Source organism: Pelophylax lessonae, assembly GCF_965119305.1.
Source record: "Pelophylax lessonae genome assembly, chromosome: 8".
Lineage (NCBI taxonomy): Eukaryota > Metazoa > Chordata > Amphibia > Anura > Ranidae > Pelophylax > Pelophylax lessonae.
Genome location: NC_138775.1, coordinates 15,076,562 through 15,098,198, shown reverse-complemented (window position 1 = coordinate 15,098,198; position 21,637 = coordinate 15,076,562). Strand labels below are relative to the sequence as shown.

The 21,637-nt window shown below is 45.1% G+C and overlaps 1 protein-coding gene across 2 annotated transcripts in view; it reads left to right on the top strand.

Moving 5' to 3' along the window:
* NR2C2 (nuclear receptor subfamily 2 group C member 2) overlaps positions 1-21,075 on the top strand; it is a 62,259-nt gene extending 41,184 nt beyond the window's left edge. The window contains exons 9-14 of one of the 2 annotated variants that reach the window (XM_082265177.1): positions 703-883; positions 963-1,084; positions 6,364-6,503; positions 15,026-15,163; positions 18,468-18,573; positions 20,820-21,075. In XM_082265177.1, the coding sequence (XP_082121303.1) occupies positions 703-883; positions 963-1,084; positions 6,364-6,503; positions 15,026-15,163; positions 18,468-18,573; positions 20,820-20,994 (862 nt within the window). In that variant the 3' untranslated portion in view covers positions 20,995-21,075. Of the gene's footprint in view, positions 1-702; positions 884-962; positions 1,085-6,363; positions 6,504-15,001; positions 15,164-18,467; positions 18,574-20,819 lie in introns of both variants that reach the window. The other variant, XM_082265176.1, reaches the window with a different exon arrangement.
* Positions 21,076-21,637: the final 562 nt, after the last annotated feature.

Sequence of the window (21,637 nt, the reverse complement as noted above, 5' to 3'; positions counted from 1 at the left end):
GAGGGCTCTGTGACAGGCACACAGAGATCGGTGTTTCAGCTTAGCTGAGACACACGATCACATTGTGCCTGTCTGACAGGAGAGCTGCCTGCCTTGTTTACATAGGCGGGCGGCTGTCCTGTCAGTTTCCCTGAAGATCGCAGGAGGCCGGCGACATTCTTTATACCATTTTATAGAGAACTTGCTCCAGCCGGTGACAGAGGTAGCTCAACTGCAAAGCCTAAATGCCGTTCCACATTCCTGAAAGGAAGACTGAGGGGGTCCAAGATAACTGTATAGACCCAACAATTAATTGCTGCTACAAATTTGCCAGTGTGACGTCACTCTTATAAAGTACCATTCTTAGGCCTCGTTCGCATGGGCATACTGCAGCGTGCACCCATCCAAGGGTCGTGTTTGCCCACATAGGGATGCACAGGTGTTCCATGCATGTTCTATGCATCCCATCCCAATCATGTCTTCCTGTGTTCAGAGCCCTGCACCAGCATGGCTATCAAATTGGGAACAGCGGCTGCATCCCATTTGATATGAATGGGACTGCCTGCACAGGGATGCACAGGAAAACCGGTGCATCCCTGTGCAGGCAAACACGGCCCTCGTAGGGGTGTATGCTGTAGTTCGTCTATGTGATTGATGACTTGTGCGTGTGCTGATACTTTCTTTCTATATCACATATTGAGATTTGTCCACTGACTCTCGTAGGGCTTTTGACACGTTAGCAAAAGCACTTAACACATCAGAGTCAGCCAGCGGACAGAACCAGCCAGAAGCAGATGGGGTGGACCCAGCAACCGGGAACATTCACGTCATTAGCCGGGATCAAGCCACCCCTATCCTCGAGGTGGAAGGACCCCTTTTGTCAGACACACATGTCACATTTAAGGTAGGTGGCGATACCCTGTAAATGTGCATGTTTTCTAAGGTTTTATGTGATCTACATCGATTTTTCTTTTTTGTTGCAGCTAACTATGCCCAGCCCCATGCCGGAGTATCTGAATGTACATTATATTTGTGAGTCGGCATCCCGCTTGCTTTTCCTTTCCATGCACTGGGCTCGATCTATTCCGGCATTCCAGGCCTTGGGGTAAGTCCAATTGGCACCTCTTTTTCGCTAATAGCTAGTAATAGGTCTGTTCAAGACTACGTGTATTACTTTTAAAGTGGTAGTAAAGTCATTTTTTGAACTTGTACCTACAGGTAAGCCTATAATAAGACTTACCTGTAGGTACAGTGAATATCTCCCTAAACTTGCAGTGTTTAGGAGATATTCACACTGGATGCATGCTGTGACGTCATACCGTGCCGGACCTTCAGGGCTCCGTTTCAGAGCCGAGGACTCCCGCTGGCATGCGCAGGAGTGACGTCATCGCAGCCCCGACCAGAGCCCATGAACCCCCAGAGAAAACCAGGGGAAGATGGAAGCCATGTCATGTCAGTATGCTGTCCAGTTCTGGGCACCGGTCCTCAGGAAGGATGTGCTGGAACTGGAGAGAGTCCAGAGAAGGGCAACAAAAATAATTAGGGGAATGGAGGACATCAGCTATGAGGAAAGACTACAAGCACTGAACTTATTCTCTCTGGAGAAGAGACGATTGAGGGGGGATATGATATCAATGTACAAATACTGTACTGGCGACCCTAGCATAAGGAACAAACTATTCAGAGAAAGGGAATACAATAAGACACGTGGCCACTCACTAAAACTAGAGAAAAAACCTTAACCTTGAACCTTAAATACGCCAGGGGTTCTTCACTGTGAGAGCGGTAAGGATGTGGAATTCTCTTCTGCAAACAGTCGTAACAGCAGGGAGCATTGATAGTTTCAAAAAACTATTAGATGGGCACCTTAAAGACCACAACATACAGGGGTATACAATGTACAACATACAGGGGTATACAATGTACAACATACAGGGGTATACAATGTACGGTTAACAGTAGACACACACACACATCATAGGTTGAACTGGATGGACTGATGTATTTTTTCAACCTCACTAACTATGTAACTATGTAAGGCTTCGTTCTAAGGTAAGTATTTCATAATGTGCTAGTATGCGATGCATACAAGCACATTGTGCCATTGCCCTTCAGGGGTTTTTCCTTTTTTTTTTTAAATGCTATGGTTTTCTACTGCTTTAAGTACAGTAGGTGTTACCCTTGATATTCAAAGTATTGATCGACCGATATCGTTTTTTTACCACCGATACTGATATTTTGGTCATCGGATATCGGTATCGGCCGATATTTTCGGACATTAAAAAAAAATGTATTTATATATTTTTTTAATGTCTACAGGTACTGTGGTGGAGGGATCTGAGGGTCTAAAAGACCACAAACCCCCTCCTCTGCACTTAAAAGCATTCAAAATGCCAAGTTTGGCTGTTTTGAATGCTGTAAATTTTTTTAATTCGGCGCCACCAGTACCCGGAAGTGATGTTATGTCATGACATCACTTCCGGGTACTCGGCGGCGCCAAAATCAAAGAAATGGAGACCCGATCAGATGGCGGTGGTGAAGGTAGGATGCCCGGGTCTCCCGGCGGGACAGGAGACCGGGGCGAGCCGCGGAAGGTGGTGGGAGGGGGGGACGGACGTCCCCTCCCGCTCCTTGGAATGATAGCCGAGCGGCTTTTCAGCCACATCTGTTGTCATTACAAGACAGCCGACTGTCGGCTATGGACGCCGGTACCGGGGTGATGCCTCTAGCTGCAGGCATCACTCCGGTACAAGCACTTTCCCGAAATATCGGCATTATCGGTAAATTAAAAGGCCGATTCCGATATATCGGGGAAAGTGCATATCGGCCCTCGATATATCGGCTTTGCCGATAATCGGTCGATCGCGAATTCAAAGCTAATCAGGGCTGTTTAGAGGGCAGTGAATAAAATGCAGGAGAGTTAGAGGACTGGAGAAGTTGCAAAAAACAAAACAAAACAAAAAAGCTACAGAGCTGTCCCAGCACTCGGCATTGTTAGCCAGCAAAGGGGCCCTAATTAAATCTGATTTCTAACATTTAAAAGGTTTAGTTGCATAAACTTGTAAGTATATTTTGAATCTGCACACCATGCAGATTCCGATCTTAAAAGTAAGCCTATGTTCAGGGTATAGACATTCAAGTATTAACATATTCCTAACAAGCAGAATGTACTTTAAAACAAGCCCTCGCTCACCTCTGTAGCTGCAAGCACTTTGGAGCAATTTGTCCTTAAATTTCACAGCAGAAGCACTGAAGTTTTTTAGGTCGTCTCTGCTTCTCACCCTTCTCCACTTTCTAGCAGTATCTCTTCAGCTTAGCTTTCCCTGATGCTAATGCATCAGCAGCTCCTGCTTGGTGTTTACATTTGATACTGGGGGGGTGCCAGGGAAAGGTATTCTGCTAAGTCACTGTTTGTAGCAGGAGTAGGGTGAACTGGGCTGATGGGTCACTGCTGGTATTAGGAACTGCTGAAAGATCCACTTTAGTGATTCTGCTGAGAAATGTGAAGATTAATTTCTCCTCAGTGACTCCAGCTACAGAGATCACTGAGGGCTGGTTTTAAAATACACTTACTGCTTATTAAAGATGGCCTTCCATCTGCCTATCCAAAACTAAAAGCAGCCGCCCAATTATGTCCCCATTTAACAAGGGTCTTGCCCACGGGCCAAATCTGGCCACATTTTATCCAGCCCTCTGATGTAAGAGGGGTTTCTGATAGGTACCCTGATTTAAGGGGGGATGCCGATGGGGACCCTGAGTAAATGGGGTCTCTTACTCTTATGTAAGAGAGGCTTTATTGGTGACTCTGATATTCAGTATGTGGGTTCTCATGTGCACACTAATGTAGGTGAGCACTCTGATGGGAAAATTCTTTGGTTACTGAAGTTTTTCTCTGTTCTAAATCATATGCAGATTAAAAAAACTCCAAGCAAAACATATTCACTGGTTTGCTTTGATTCATTCATTTATAAAACAGATTTTTTCCTGAAAGTGAATAAATGTAGAATATAATTTTTGGAGACCCCTGCTATGTGACATTAACCACCTGCTGACTGCTCACAGTAAATATACTGTGAGCTGGCAGCAGGTACAGGCACAGTCGCATACATGTATATGACCGGCCTCCTTCTGCTGTGATTAGACACAGCAAGTTTGGCAGCAGATTTCAGCCAATGGTTTCAGCTGAAACCTGCTGATCGGCTGTTTCTAATGACACACAGAGTTCTGTGTTTACAAAAACACAGAACTCTGTGTACAGTGAACAGCGATCTGTTTACTCTCCCTGAAAAGCAGGGAGGAAAAAAAAGCCACATGGGTTAGTAAAAGCGGCACACATTACACATTGTTAGGCACACAGTTAACCCCTAATATCCCCTAGATCAGGGGTGTCAAAGTCAATTTCATGGCGGGCCACATCGGCATTATGGTTGCCCTCAAAGGGCCGGTTATATCTGTAGGATTAGATGTCCAGAGCACCCCAGGCCCCATTACACCCTTACATGGGATGTCAAGAACCCCCCACCATCAGAAGTCAAGAGTTACCCACCCTTCCTTGCATCACAATGCACCCCCTTACCTCGTGCTGCTGCCAGGAAGAAGATGCGGGTGGATCTGGGAAGAAGTGCAGGATCTGGAGGAGAACAAGAGAAGGGCTGGAGTCAGCTTCCAGAGTCTGCTGAATGCTGAGACCAGGAGAGGCAAAGGCAAGGTGGTGTTGTGGCTGCACAGAGAGGTGCAGGATCTGCAGGAGGAGTTCTGCCCTCTCTGCTGCAGACTGCTAAGAAGGGGGGTGGGGGGTGGGCAAAGATGAGCCTTTCTGCAGCTGCACAGAGGAGTGCAGGATCTGGCAAAGGAGTTCTGAGCTCTCAAGGTGGGGGCAGAGACAAGGTGGATGCCGCAGCTGCAGGTGAGGTGCGAGGGCCACATGAAATGGCCTGGGGGGCCGCATTCGGCCTGCGGGCCTTGTGTTGGGCAAAGATGAGCCTTTCTGCAGCTGCACAGAGGAGTGCAGGATCTGGCAAAGGAGTTCTGTGCTCTCAAGGTGGGGGCAGAGACAAGGGGGATGCTGCAGGTGAGGTGCGAGGGGCACATGAAATGGCCTGGGGGGCCGCATTTGGCCTGCGGGCCTTGTGTTGGGCAAAGATGAGCCTTTCTGCAGCTGCACAGAGGAGTGCAGGATCTGGGAAAGGAGTTCTGTGCTCTAAAGGTGGGGGCAGAGACAAGGGGGATGCTGCAGGTGAGGTGCGAGGGCCACATGAAATGGCCTGGGGGGCCGCATTTGGCCTGCGGGCCTTGTGTTGGGCAAAGATGAGCCTTTCTGCAGCTGCACAGAGGAGTGCAGGATCTGGCAAAGGAGTTCTGTGCTCTCAAGGTGGAGGCAGAGATGAGGTGGATGCTGCAGGTGAGGTGCGAGGGCCATATGAAATGGCCTGGGGGGCCGCATTCGGCCTGCGGGCCTTGTGTTTGACACCTGTGCCCTAGATGTTAACCCCTTTGCAGTCAGTGTACAGTATTATCACTGATTACTGTATTAGTATCACTAGCGACCTCAGTGTCAGTGACCCCCCCCAGATAGTGCTTGTTAGCACCAGATTGCCCTCGTTGCTATCACAGTCACACTATAAGTCATTGATCCCCGCCATTACAATATAGCATCTATAGCTGTGTGAATTCCAGTATAAGTGCCAGTGTTTGTAGAAGCTATAATGATCAAATACCATCAAAAGAAAGCTTTTTGTGTGTATTTGTGTTGAAAAAAATATATCCATTTAATTTGGGTACAGCGTTGTATGACTGCACAATTGCCAGTTAAAGTAGCGCAGTGCTGAATTGCAAAAAAATGCCCTGGTCATGAAGGGGGTAAAACCTTCCAGAGGTCAAGTGGTTTAAAGCAGTGGTCCTCAACTCTGGTCCTCAGGGCCCACTAACAAGCCAGATTTTAAGTATTACCTTGGGGAGATGCAGACTAGAGTACTGCAATCACTGAGCAGCAAATGATATCACCTGGGGTGTATTTCAGTTATCTTGCAAACCTGGCCTGTTAGTGGGCCCTGTAGGCCAAGGTTGAGGACCACTGGTTTAAAGAACACAGACTAGTCCATGGGGGTCCAGCGTTTTTCTTTCTTACAGCCAAAATTTTCCTTCATGGTGCCACCTTGGATCATTCCATGTCCTTTTAGTCCCGCCACATGTCTCCGTCTCACATAAACTGGACATAAGATCCAGTCTCTTGTTGGGTTTTCCTCTCCAGTGATTGCAGCAAAGCTTCCACTAAGAGTAAACCTGACCACCACGCTACTGGGAGCCTTGACCCCGTACCAGATGTGTCAAATGATTTTATCAAGGATTTAATGTCTAATGCAAACTGTCCAAATTCTTTTCCAGGCAGGATTGTAATACCACTCTCGTGCGTGCCTGCTGGAATGAACTGTTCACGCTTGGTCTTGCACAGTGCTCACAAGTGATGAGCCTCTCCACCATCCTGGCCGCCATTGTTAACCATCTACAGAACAGCATACAGGAAGGTACTGGTTTCTATAGATGTCTGTTCTTCCATATTTTCACACATATTCAGATTTGTAGACCCTTCTTTTAGGGCAGACTTTCTCAAAACTTTCAACACAGAGGAACCCTTGAAATAGCTTTCCGGTCTCAGGGAACCCCTACTAAAAATGACTATATCTACATCTCATGATACATTAGTGTGATGGTCAGTGGGAAGAATGCTCCTTACACTTGTGGTCATTGGGAAAAATTACCTCCTTACAGATAGATAAAAAGATCAATGGTGTCAGTGCAAACCTACTTGAGAGGCAAAAATTGCACATTGCTAAAGGAACCCCTAGCAACCTCTGGAGGAACCCTGGTTTATTGGTATAGCGGACTATAGCCAAGGCAGATCGTTCCCTGAGAATGACTCAGGTAATGGTTTTTGTATTCTAAGGAGACATATGCCTGATCACTGTAGAGCTGGTGCTCTGTTGCGACTTTTCCGTTTGATAGAAGGGGGTTGTGCCATTAAAGTGGTTGTAAACCCTTAGGGCTCTTTCACACGGGCGATCCGATCAGATCCGCCTGTCAGTTTTTTAGGCGGATCGGATCCTCCATGCAGCTCTATGGGGCAGCGGATGTCAGCGGAGACACCTCTGCTGACACCCGCTGCCATCCGTATCCGATCCTGTCTGTGAAATCTGGACAGATGGAAACCCTATTGTTCCATCCATTCAGGGATCGGATCGGATGAGAGCGGACAGGTGATCCCCCATAGAGGGCAGCGGGAGCTGTGACACCTCCCTCTCCGCACTGCAAGCGGAGATGGAGCTGTCATCCGCCGGCTCAGCAGGGATCGGCGAATTGATCCCCGCTGAGCAGCACGGATCCGCCTACGGAGGCGGACCGTGTGAAAGAGCCCTTACACTGGCATCAGGTGATACAGAGATGAAACAAATCCTCCTACATATGGAACAAACAATAACCCCTGAGGATTGGGACTTTCAACGGCAAGAATCAGGACTTGAGTATGAAAATATATAAATTTTATTTCACATATAATAAAGCTAAATTATACATAATCACATATAAAGTATATGATAAAAAAGGTCATAGATACGTCTTGGAACCAGGAGGGTCTGAGGTGTCTGGATCGGACTAGACGCGTTTCGGTCCAAATGCCTTTCTCAATGGTCCACAAAACACCAGAGCTCAGACTAGGAGCATAAAAGGTAACAATGAGTATAATACAAAGAATGAGTATAAGGTTAAATTTAACATGTATTAAACAATGTTAAAAGCAATGTAATACAAAATTCATTATACATAGTGTTTGTCGTATTTAGATGTAAAAAAGAGGGGGGGCAAAAAATGCCTCTATGATTACGTACCAGATATGTAAGACCTCTGTGAAATCCAGGACGTGAGACCAAAAGGATAGGCCTTGGTGGATGAGAAAAAGGCCTTCAATTGACTATGGCCACAAAGAGTATATGCTAATTAAGTTGGGTCTATACAAGATAGACTAAAGCAATATGTTAATATTTGTATGGGTTTCCAGGGGAGATTTCAATATTTGTAAGCCAAATACACAGTGGTATGGCAAATGACAGTGAGAAAGGAGCTCCACGAACAGAAAATCCCACGAGGATCTCCAGAGTGAGGTCAGAAACGCACAGGTCATCTAGAAAGTTATGAAAAGATATAGAAGAAAAATTCAATAAAGTCTGTCTATCATGGAAAAAAAAAGGGAAAGTAGGACAGGATATTATGGGTACAGAATACCTGTAAAGTAGTAGTAGAATAGGTATGTCCCCCGATGGATTTATGATGCTGGGACGTGTCCAGCCATGCATCCCTGTTGACATGGAATATGTCAAGCCTGAAATCATGAGGGATATCAAAGGGTAAATAGATAGGGAGTAAATGCAAAGATAGAAAAAGGTCTCGTTTCTCAACGTGAGTACTGCAGTAGGTAGGAAAAAAGAAAAAGACTAAGTAGGGAAAAAGCTGAGTAGTGAGGAGGAATATGGAAGCGGTGTGTAGTCTGGGATAGAAGTTGCTGAATAAGAGAAAAAGTGGTACTAGTAGAAGTTTCAAAGGGTGCCCAGCAGTGTTCCCTTTAGCCTGCGCGCATGCGCGGGCGCGCAGTGTGAATGAAGGTCCCGCGCAAGCACCTATTCAAACCGCGCAGCCGCAGACGTGGCGGCCGTGTAGCAGAGCGTGCGCCGCGAGAGCACGCCCATTGTGTGACAATAGCGAATGAAAATTCGCTATTGTCACACGGATCCTCCTCCTGGCCAATCAGGGAGCGGGTCCTCCCGCTTCCTGATTGGCCGAAAGGCCAACTTCATGCCATTGGCCGAGGAAGAGGCGCCGGGACTCGGGGAGTCAGGAGGACTGAGGAGAGGCAGGAAGCCGGGGAATGAACTGAAGAGAAGCTGCCGCCCGTGACCATGAGGTAAGTGCACGGGGGGGGGGGAACACTGGCATCTCTACATTGATTTGGGGACAATGCTGTGGGCACTCTGCATTAATTAAAAACTGAAAAAATGGCAGAACCATTACTAGACTCGGGACTGAAGAGTCTCTACATTGAAAGGGGGCACACTGGCATCTCTACATTGAAAGGGGGCACACTGGCATCTCTACATTGAAAGGTGGCACACTGGCATCTCTACATTGAAAGGGGGCACACTGGCATCTCTACATTGAAAGGGGGCACACTGGCATCTCTACATTGAAAGGGGGCACGCTGGCATCTCTACATTGAAAGGTGGCACGCTGGCATCTCTACATTGAAAGGGGGCACACTGGCATCTCTACATTGAAAGGTGGCACGCTGGCATCTCTACATTGAAAGGGGGCACACTGGCATCTCTACATTGAAAGGGGGCACACTGGCATCTCTACATTGAAAGGTGGCACACTGGCATCTCTACATTGAAAGGTGGCACACTGGCATCTCTACATTGAAAGGGGGCACACTGGCACCTCTACATTGAAAAGGGGCACGCTGGCATCTCTACATTGATTGGGGGCAATGCTGTAGTACTCTGCATTGATTGGGGGCAATGCTGTAGTACTCTGCATTGATTGGGGGCAATGCTATGGCACTCTGCATTGATTGGGGGCAATGCTGTGGGCACTCTGCATTGATTGGGGGCAATGCTGTGGGCACTCTGCATTGATTGGGGGCCACAGAAAAATGATCAAACGTTGACCGGTCCGCGGCGATAAAAAGGTTGGGGAGCACTGCGCTCAGAAATTTTTTTATTTGCTCAGCCCAGTAAAAAATTAGAGGGAACATTGGTGCCCAGGTATCGGAATGAATATTAGCCAGAGTTAAATGACAAAGAACAGATATCCTAGGAATCAGAGATAGAAATAGCTAAGTAAAGGGAAAATAGTCCCAGTAACAGTCTCAAAGGGTGCCCGAATACCAGGAATAAATATTAACCAGAGTATTGTGACAAGAGCGGGTCCTATGAGCAGTTTAGAAAATCCAGGGAGAAAGTAACTTACCTGTGTAGGTCTGTGCATAAGAGTAATGGCGGCGCGCTCTGAATAGAGCGCGGTCCGCCATTAAGTACGCCGGCGCATGCGCCGGAGCCTGCGTCCAGTCTCCTCCCAGGGCGAGTGCGGACCAATAGAGGTCCCCCGTGTCTGGAGCGCACCGACGCCGCCCACACGGGGTTGGCCGCGGCGTGCGTTCCGGGCACGCCGACGCACAGTGTCCGGGTCTGATTCTCCGCCGATGGCGGGATCAGGTGACCGGTAACGGGGCGGAGGAACGCCCCTATGTGCGCCGGGGGGATAATCTGTACGGGAAGCATACAGTGTCACTGACACTTGGCTGCAGCTGAGGGGACAAAGCCAAGACTATAGACATATAAACAAGGCAAACTCTATGTTTACATAAAGATACAAAAATGAAGAGGCGGATGTAGATTAATAATGGATATTTTGCAATAGCATTCAATAGGGACAGGAGCAAACGACCACTGCAAGAAAGGTGTATTGAATGGCCACATATTTACATGAAGAAAAGGCAAATATAGAAAAAAGATGTGGATTGATATTGGATACTTTGAAATGGCATTCAAATAAAAAACCGGAGCAAAAAGCTCCATTTATATATATAGAACAAATTAATTTTTCCACATCACACTATATACAAGCACCACTTTGTGGTCACTTAATATACCCTCCTTGCAGTAGCTTTTTGCTCCGGTTTTTTATTTGAATGCCATTTCAAAGTATCCAATATCAATCCACATCTTTTTTCTATATTTGCCTTTTCTTCATGTAAATATGTGGCCATTCAATACACCTTTCTTGCAGTGGTCGTTTGCTCCTGTCCCTATTGAATGCTATTGCAAAATATCCATTATTAATCTACATCCGCCTCTTCATTTTTGTATCTTTATGTAAACATAGAGTTTGCCTTGTTTATATGTCTATAGTCTTGGCTTTGTCCCCTCAGCTGCAGCCAAGTGTCAGTGACACTGTATGCTTCCCGTACAGATTATCCCCCCGGCGCACATAGGGGCGTTCCTCCGCCCCGTTACCGGTCACCTGATCCCGCCATCGGCGGAGAATCAGACCCGGACACTGTGCGTCGGCGTGCCCGGAACGCACGCCGCGGCCAACCCCGTGTGGGCGGCGTCTGTGCGCTCCAGACACGGGGGACCTCTATTGGTCCGCACTCGCCCTGGGAGGAGACTGGACGCAGGCTCCGGCGCATGCGCCGGCGTACTTAATGGCGGACCGCGCTCTATTCAGAGCGCGCCGCCATTACTCTTATGCACAGACCTACACAGGTAAGTTACTTTCTCCCTGGATTTTCTAAACTGCTCATAGGACCCGCTCTTGTCACAATACTCTGGTTAATATTTATTCCTGGTATTCGGGCACCCTTTGAGACTGTTACTGGGACTATTTTCCCTTTACTTAGCTATTTCTATCTCTGATTCCTAGGATATCTGTTCTTTGTCATTTAACTCTGGCTAATATTCATTCCGATACCTGGGCACCCTTTGAAACTTCTACTAGTACCACTTTTTCTCTTATTCAGCAACTTCTATCCCAGACTACACACCGCTTCCATATTCCTCCTCACTACTCAGCTTTTTCCCTACTTAGTCTTTTTCTTTTTTCCTACCTACTGCAGTACTCACGTTGAGAAACGAGACCTTTTTCTATCTTTGCATTTACTCCCTATCTATTTACCCTTTGATATCCCTCATGATTTCAGGCTTGACATATTCCATGTCAACAGGGATGCATGGCTGGACACGTCCCAGCATCATAAATCCATCGGGGGACATACCTATTCTACTACTACTTTACAGGTATTCTGTACCCATAATATCCTGTCCTACTTTCCCTTTTTTTTTCCATGATAGACAGACTTTATTGAATTTTTCTTCTATATCTTTTCATAACTTTCTAGATGACCTGTGCGTTTCTGACCTCACTCTGGAGATCCTCGTGGGATTTTCTGTTCGTGGAGCTCCTTTCTCACTGTCATTTGCCATACCACTGTGTATTTGGCTTACAAATATTGAAATCTCCCCTGGAAACCCATACAAATATTAACATATTGCTTTAGTCTATCTTGTATAGACCCAACTTAATTAGCATATACTCTTTGTGGCCATAGTCAATTGAAGGCCTTTTTCTCATCCACCAAGGCCTATCCTTTTGGTCTCACGTCCTGGATTTCACAGAGGTCTTACATATCTGGTACGTAATCATAGAGGCATTTTTTGCCCCCCCTCTTTTTTACATCTAAATACGACAAACACTATGTATAATGAATTTTGTATTACATTGCTTTTAACATTGTTTAATACATGTTAAATTTAACCTTATACTCATTCTTTGTATTATACTCATTGTTACCTTTTATGCTCCTAGTCTGAGCTCTGGTGTTTTGTGGACCATTGAGAAAGGCATTTGGACCGAAACGCGTCTAGTCCGATCCAGACACCTCAGACCCTCCTGGTTCCAAGACGTATCTATGACCTTTTTTATCATATACTTTATATGTGATTATGTATAATTTAGCTTTATTATATGTGAAATAAAATTTATATACTTTCATACTCAAGTCCTGATTCTTGCCGTTGAAAGTCCCAATCCTCAGGGGTTATTGTTTGTTCCATATTCATTAGGGATGTTGGCAAGATCCCAGGTTTAAAACACAGAATTCGAATTTATCTTTTCTGAATCCTCCTACATAAGTTGTATCTATCTGCAGCCATCTTTCCTCTGTTTGTTCAAAGTGCTGAATTCTAAAGCTTAGCTGAGAGTTCAGAAAAAGGGGGCAGAGCAAAAAATAAATAAAACCGGTTTGGTACTGCCAGTGACACCCCTCCATCCCTAAATATACATACAAAAAAAGGAGAATTTTGCCCTGGGACTTTAAATGAGGTGTACACAAATGGTCAATTATAATGAGGTAAATATAGTTTGCAAATTTATGAAGTATAAAAATCATCAACATATAGGCAAATGCATGTGCCAATACAGACATAATCACAGTACATGATGAAAGACATGATAGTTGGTATACATGCTTGCGCATAGCAGTAATAACATTCGATGGTGAACTAGAAGCATCTTTCTAACTCGATGCGTTTTGGTGAGTCAATCGCTCACTCTTCAGGAGTAGATGCGTCTAATTATATCTATTAAAAAATACATAATGTAAATTTTAGATTATATAAAAAATTATGGCCAGTAAGGAATAGAAACTTATGGAGAGCCCTATGTAGGGGAAAACCATACTTAGAAATTGGCTGAACCTGGGTGCAAAAGGACAAAGCAACCGTCTGGTGGGCCCCCCATGTGTCCCCCGGTGGGGAGTGCTCAGTCCTGCTTCCTTCAGCTCTCGGGTCAGACTATTTGGTCACCACCAGACGTTTGCTTTGCTACTCCTGAAGATTGAGTGATTGACTTACGAAACGCGTCGAGTTGGAAAGATACTTCTAGTTCACCATTGAATGTTAATTACTGCTATGCGCAAGCATGTATACCAACTATCATGTCTTTCCTCATGAACTGTGATTTTCTGTATTGGCACATGCATTTGCATATATGTTTTTTATACTTAATAATTTTGCAACTATATTTACCTCATTATAATTGACCATTTGTGTACACCTCATTTAAATTCCCAGGGCAAAATTCTCCTTTTTTTTTTAAAAGGGGGCAGAGACCTAAAGGGTACACTCTGAAGAGCTCAGTGAAGGGAGCTCTGACAGCTGATTGGAGGGAATGGAGACACACACACAGCTGAGGCTGTCAGTCTGCTGGAGATCCCTCCCCTGTCACCATTTTTCTCTTGGTGTCAGGAAAACTTCAGAAGTGAGGCATCAAACAGAAATGACACTTAGTGCTCTGGATTGAGACAAATACACACTATAGAGGAACATGCTTTGTTAATATTTCATGTATGAGGTTTTCAAAATGAATCATAAAGCATAAGCAGTGGTACAGTAAGTACCTGAATTTGGCGGAAGGATCAACCACTTCCAATCTCAATACAGCAGAGTTCAAACTGGGGAAAGGGAGGCAGGTTTTGCATTCACATAGACTTGTACAGGAATGCAAACAGAGAAATATTACATCCCCTGCCCGGCAAGACAGGGCCACGCTATGAGGCTGCCCGTCCCAACACCGGCAAGCAAAGCACAGATTCACTTTAAAATACATCAATAAGATGATTGCAGTAACATACTATAGATTCTCTTTTAATATAACCTTTTTACATCACACCCTGGCTTTTGGTATTTGACATTTTAAAATAAAAAAATCCTAATTTCTCTTTCGTTCATTGATGGACACCGCTTCTGATCTTCTTAACCAATGGGTTATACTGCACCCTACAGGAGTAGGACACTAGGCAGAAAAAAAAGTCTGGCGACGCCTATGGGCAGTCCCAGGGGGTATACTCCCTCTCTCTGCTATAGGTACTCAGTAGTCAGGAGTAAGGACCTAGTTCTTTGCTGGGATCTCTGGTCCTGGCAATTTTTTCTTTTTAGCTTGAGTTTTTTACTGTGAGATCTTCAATCAACTGCCGGGCTGGGCAACGGGCTGGATAATCTAGATCCATTGGTCACCCCAGTCTGGCCAGCAAGCACTCGCAGACCTCAGCTCAGCGTTAGGTCGGCTGTGACCGAACCCCACTGGACTGCGAGCTAAACGCCTCGCGAAGTCACATACGACCGGGTCTCAGCCCGAGTTACAACGTTCCCCCTGGCCGACAGCCCCCAATTTCGATGGAGAGGAGGTTCTGTCTGGAGCGTTGCCCACCTGGTTCCTGGTATGATAAGTGACTTATACCCCCTGGGACTGCCCATAGGCGTAGCCAGACTTTTTTTCTGCCTAGTCTCCTACTCCTGTTGGGGGCAGTATAACCCAATGTTTAAGAAGATCAGGAGCTGTGTCCGTCAATGAACATCAGAGAAATGGATTTTACGGTAAGTCAAAAATCCAATTTTTTTTTCTTAACACTTGTGGACAGCTGCAAATACTTTCATTTTCGCAGACAAGCTATCCAGTGAGAGGATAAAGCAGGTGATGGAGCACATATGGAAGCTGCAAGAGTTCTGCAACAGCATGGCCAAACTGGACATCGATGGCTACGAATATGCTTACCTGAAGGCTGTGGTCCTCTTCAGTCCAGGTTAGAGACTCCCCTCAATTCCTGTGACATTGCAGCCTGCTGGGTTCCCCTTTTTTGCTGAGTTATTTATCTAGATCAGAATACAAACACTTTTAAAACCAGCTCACTAGATTGCTTTAAAAAATGCCTGGATTCTTTCCTAGGTGTAAATAATATAAATGTGTACTAAAATTTATTTTAGGTAAAGTTGATCCAGGGAATATCCGATTGCCTCTCGGGGGATCAGGAAGGAATTGTTTCCCCCTGCTGTAGTAATTGGATCATGCTTTGCTGGGGTTTTTTCGCCTTCCTCTGGAACAACTGCGGGTATAGGATTGTGTACATGGGATTGTATGGTTGGGTTTTCAATACAGTTTTTTTTTTTTTTTTTTTTTTGTGGTTGAACCAGATGGTGTCTTTTTTTTTTCAACCTAACTATGTAACTACCGTATATAAAACAAAGAAGAGAACTTTCTAAGCTTTTTTTTTATTTAACCACTTGCCAAACCGCAATACGCATATATACATTGCATTCTGCAAGTGGTTTAGCGGGATTATGGCTGAAGATATCAGCTATAACCCCGGTATCGTTTTTTGCAGCTATCTTATGAGCCTCCCCTCCTGCCACTCGCCGTGTTTATCAAGATTACGGTTTCCGCCAGTTCTCCCTAGAAATGATCCAATGGTGCAGCCGGCTGCTCCCATAGATGATCAAAGAGTAGATACTCTTGGATTGACTCTATGGCCTTCGAAGACTGGAGCGAAGTAATGAAGTAAATATTTTTTTTTAACCACTTACCGCATACTAACGTAGGTCTACGTCGGTAAACTTTGCGGTAGTGTACCGGGATGATGCCTCTAGCTAGAGACACCATCCCGGTACCGTGGTTTGAAGCCGACGGTTGGCTTTCCGTCGGTACCGACCGATGCGGCTCGGGAGCCGCTCGATCGGTACCCGGGGGGGCGGGAGGGGACGTCCCCCCCCCCTCCCGCCGCCTTCCGTGGCTTTGCTCGGGGCTCCCGGTGGGACGTCCGCCGGCTTGATGGAGTCCCGATGAATGCCGGAAATGGCATCGATCGGGTCTCCGTTGACGTAACCCGGAGGCGGCGTCCATGACGTCACTTCCGGGTTACTGTGCTGCAAAAGGCGGCAAATGTGAAAATCGGCTGTATGCAAAAACGCCGTTTTTGGCGTTTTGCATACAGGGAAGTGTAGTGGAGGGGTCTAGGGTCTTTTAGACCCTCGATCCCTCCATAAAGTGTACCTGTCACACATATTGGTGTCACAAGGGATGTTTACATTGCTTGTGACAGCAATAAAAGTGATCAAATTTTTATTTTTTTTTTAAAACTGTAATAAAGTTAAAAAATAAATAAAAAAAATGGGAAAAAAAAAAAAAAATTTAGCCGCCCCCGTCACCGTTCGCTCGCGCACAAAAAAAAACGTATACGCAAGTCGAGCCGCAAATGAAATCGCTGTTCAAACCACACATGTGAGGTATCGCCGCGATCGCCAGAGCGTGAGCAATAATTAAATAAAAAAAGAGCTACACTCTAACTCTAAACTGGTAACCGTTAAATAAATTTAAAGCGTCGCAGATTGAGATCTCTATTGACCGTAGTTTGTCGCCATCCCACGGAGGGGGGGGGGGGGGGGCGCAATTTTAAACCGTAACATGTTGGGTATCTATTTACTCGGCATGACATGTTCTTTCACAATATATAAAAAAAATGGGCTAACTTTACTGTTTGGTATTTTTTAAATGCAGTGAAATGTGATTTTTCGAAATTTTTCCAAAAAAATGTCGCTTTAAAGACCGCTGCGCAAATACCGCGTGACAAAAATGATTGCAATGACCGACATTTTATTCTCCAGAGTCTTTGCTAAAATAATATATATAATGTTCGGGGGTTCTAAGTAGTTTTCTAGGAAAAAATACTGGTTTTAACGTGTGAACAAAAAGTGTCCGAAATAGGGCTGGGGCTTAAGTGGTTAAGCAAAAGATCGAAAATGTAAAGGTAAAGTAGAGATTTGTGGTGTTTTTGACCCCAGTTCTCTCCATAAAGAGGGCCTGTCATCCTTTCTGTTACAAGGGATGTTTACGTTACTTGTAATAGAGATAAAAGTTATAAAAAAAATTTTGAGACTTTTCACCAGAGCAAGAGGTTAGGGGGAATCTTTCAATGGGGGGACACTTGTCCTGGGGACTTGGAGAATAGAAGAAATTTCTTCTAACATCCTGTTTTCTGGGACAGCAGGCTATGGGAAATCTCCCCACGGAGCACAGACAGCAACCAACTCTAGGCAGATATAAATCAGACAAATGAACGCAGCTCTGTAATCGGTATGTCATTAAATGTTGACAAATTACCATGAAAAAAGAGGCCAACATCCCAACCTGAATCGACAATCAAAAAACAAAACTGGATTTTAAAGGCCAATGAAGGAGGAAATGCGACATTATTGTAAAAAATATAGTTTTATTGATACAGAAGGATAAAAAAAGAAAAAAACCATGCATAGAAATTTACATATAAAAGTTGTGTAAAAGGGATACTGATACAATTTACCAAATTGGCAATACATATGTCTCATTGCAATTATAAACAATAGGTTCTCAAAGAGCCCAGTATATCATTACATTTTTATATTAAGACTTCGTTCACACTGTCGGATCCGACTTCGGGGCGACCTGTGAAGTCGCGTGCAGCGCGACTTGCACGGACTTCATATAATGAATGTCTATGCAAGTCGCTCTAGGTCCTCCCGAAGTAGTACAGGACCCTTTTTTCTAAGTCGGAGCGACTTGTGTCACTCCTATTAGAACCGTTCCTGTACTTCACTATGGGAAGCGACGGACCGCGACTTGTCAGGCTGACCAAGTCGGATCAGTGTGAATGGGCTGTTAATGCAAGCAGTGCAAGACCGCACTAAGCCAATCGGTTCATGTGCTGACAAGGAGCATACTGATAAGAGGAAAGAACAGAGAGATCACCAGTGTGCGGATTCTCTTTTCATTGTCCAGTCAGACTAGAGCCAGTTTCAGGGAAACCTGGGCTCAAGAGAAGTGGCTTGAATGATGCTGGCCTTTAGACTGGGGACATTTTAGCAGCAGAAACAAAATACTGCAGGGGAAATCACTACATAGAAGGCAAATTTTGCAGCAAAAACTGTTTTTAGCGATTTTATCCTTTCATAAACTATTGATTTTGATCTATTTTTGGTTTTAGTTCTGCTTTAGCTCTTATCAAAAACTAAAAAAAAAAAAAAAAAGTTTTTTGATGATGTACATGCTTTGATGCATTGTGGGATCTGTCTGTCCAGATCACCCGGGACTGTCCAGTACGGCACAGATTGAAACGTTTCAGGAAAAGGCACAGATGGAGCTGCAGGACTACGTCCAGAAAACATACCCCGAGGACGCCTACAGGTAACCTTCACCACACAGCAGTGTTCCCTGAAAGAACGAATGATGATTAACGAACTAGAACCAGATACAACTGAGCTTTATCTAAGGACCTAAAAATCTAGACTTTATCTGGCTCCATTCACACATTGCGATTTGGAATTGCAGATAGAATTACCGCAATTTTGCCAGTGATTCCAAATCATGTGGGAGTCGCAGCACATTTGGGTGCACTTATACTTCAAAGGCACCCCAAACGCAATGTGTTTCTGCGCAATTGTCACACAGCAATTGTAGCAAACCGTGTCTTTAAAAATCTCCTAAAGCTTGTCTCCCGAAAAGGAGCAGGAGCTTCTTTGCGGGCAACAAACACGCCCATTCAAGTGAATCGCGTGAAAATTGCATAGTGGGAACATTTGTTCCTCCTATGCGATAATGTGAATGGAGCCTACAACTGGTAATAAATGTGTATATTTGCCCCTTACTTCGCTTTGCTTTTTGATGGAGAGTGGTTCTGTCTGGAGCATTGCCCACCCGGTTCCTGGTATGGTGAGCAGCTGTCCCCCCCCCCCCTCTCTTCCCGTCAGGCACCCCCCCTTTCATCTGCCCCCCATCCTACCCCTCCACTTATGCTGGGGCTGTTTGGGTGGACTGGTCCACCTTCTGGGGTGGGGGCAGGGCGCTATACTGGAAAGGTGGCTGGGATGGGGGCGCCGCCAGCGACCAGACGATCGGCTGTGCACTCGGTGGCTCCTGCCTAGGTCTGTCCCTGGAAGCCTTGTGGTGCTGCCATTTTGTTGTAGCCTGTGTTTCTATGCACGGCGGCCATGTTTGTGTAGTCTGGCGGCCATTTGCGGTGGTTTGCCATTGACATCGAGCCCTGTGGGTGGTGATTTTTGAGCCCCTCCTCATCCTAAAAAAAAAAAAATATATATATATATATATATATACTGTATGTATGTATGTGTGTATATATATATATATGTATGTATGTGTGTATATATATATATATATATATATATATATATATATATATATACACACACATAGTGTTTGGGGGTTCTAAGTAATTTTGTAGCAAAAAAAAAAAGATTATTACATGTAAACAAAGTGCCAGAAAAGACCCGGACTTCAAACCGTTAAAAAAAAAAAAAAAAAAAAGCTGTAATTAACCACTTAAGCCCCGGAAGATTTTACCCCCTTCCTGACCAGGGCCTTTTTTGCGATTCGGCACTGCGTGACTTTAACGGACAATTGCGCGGTCGTGCGACGCTGTATCTAAACAAATTTGACGTCCTTTTTTTCCCACAAACAGAGCTTTCTTTTGGTGGTATTTGATCACCTGTGCGATTTTTTACTTTTTGTGCTATAAACAAAAAAAGAGCGACAATTTTGCAAAAATAACAATTTTTTTCACATTTTTTATGAAATTCCCCCCAAAAAAAAAATGTAAAAATCAAATTTTTTTTAACATTTTTGGCCAATTTGTTTTCTGCTTTTTATGTTTGGTAAAAAAAAATCGCAATAAGCGTATTTTGATTGGTTTGCGCAAAAGTTATTGCGTTTACTAACTAAGGGAAAGATTTTTGTCATTTTTGGTGTTTTTTTTAACGCGTAATGGCGGCGATCTGCGATTTTTTTTTTTTTTTTTTTTTTTTTTTTTTTTTTTTTTTTTTTGCGGTACTGCGACATTGCGGCGGACAGATCAGACCCTTGACTGACATTTTTTACGCTTTTGGGGTTACCAGTGACATTACTGCAGTAATCAGTCCTATACATATGCACTGTTACTGCAAAATGACACTGGCAGGGAAGGGGTTAACTTTATTGGGGAAGGAGGGGTTAAGTGTGTCCTTAGGGGCATGTTTCTAACTGTGATTGGACATGGCTACTGGTGTAGGAACAGTGATCAACGGTCCTACATAGTAGAACCGTATGATCACCATTCCTACACAGGGGAGAATGACAGGCGGCTTGTGTACATTAGCCGCCTGCCTTTCTCCCTTCACGGCGGACGATTGCGAGTGACCGGCGGACATCGGGTCTGCCGGTCACACGCACGGACTTCCCAGGGAACGAGCCGGGGCGCGCGCTTGCCCGCTATTGGCTCACAAGCAAGTGACAGGCTAGTATATGTACTTGCGGCGGTCGGCAACCGGTTAATATGTTCCCTGAAAAAAGTTTAGATGTCACTATGGGCGTTTTCTAAATGGTTGTCTTACTCCTGGTTTCCTCTATCCCTAAAGCCCCGTGTGTGTATTCTCTTACAGGCTGGCGCGAATCTTGGTGCGGCTCCCGGCTCTGAGACTTATGAACTCTAGCATCACCGAGGAACTCTTTTTTACTGGCCTGATCGGCAACGTCCCCATCGATAGTATAATCCCGTACATCCTGAAGATGGAGACGGCAGAGTACAACGGGCAAATCACAGGGACCAGCGTATAGCGGACTAGCACTTGTGTACAGATCAAGCACTTTGTAACGCACCCTTCCAGAGAGCAAGATACCATAGTAACGTTCGGCGGAGGGTGGAAAGGGGGGGGGGGGGACATATACCAAACACCCCAGTTAGCAGTAATATCTGCCACATCGGGCTTCGGCCGGACATTTCAGTAACCGTAACCTATTTCATTTCTCAAACAGAACCACATCCTATACAGCCATAAGCAGACTATCAGGTAGGAAGTTTTTACACTTTTCACGGCCTTTGAAATGGCATAGCAATCTATTCAACACAATAACAGAAGGTGTATAGCTTAGGGCAGTGATGGGGAACCTTGGCACCCCAGATGTTTTGGAACTACATTTCCCATGATGCTCATGCACTCTGCAGTGAAGTTAAGCATCATGGGAAATGTAGTTCCAAAACATCTGGGGTGCCAAGGTTCCCCATCACTGGCTTAGGGGAAACAAAGAGGTCATAACTACACAACTGACAGCTAATTGAACAGCGTGCTAATATAATAGCAGATGGGAGATATCCAGAAGATGTGGCGGTACAGTTACTGCAGTCAGAAGAGAGCTTTTCCTTTTAAAGGGCCTCCGAACTGGATTTGTTTTATCGCATGCAAAAGATTGGCCACCCCAA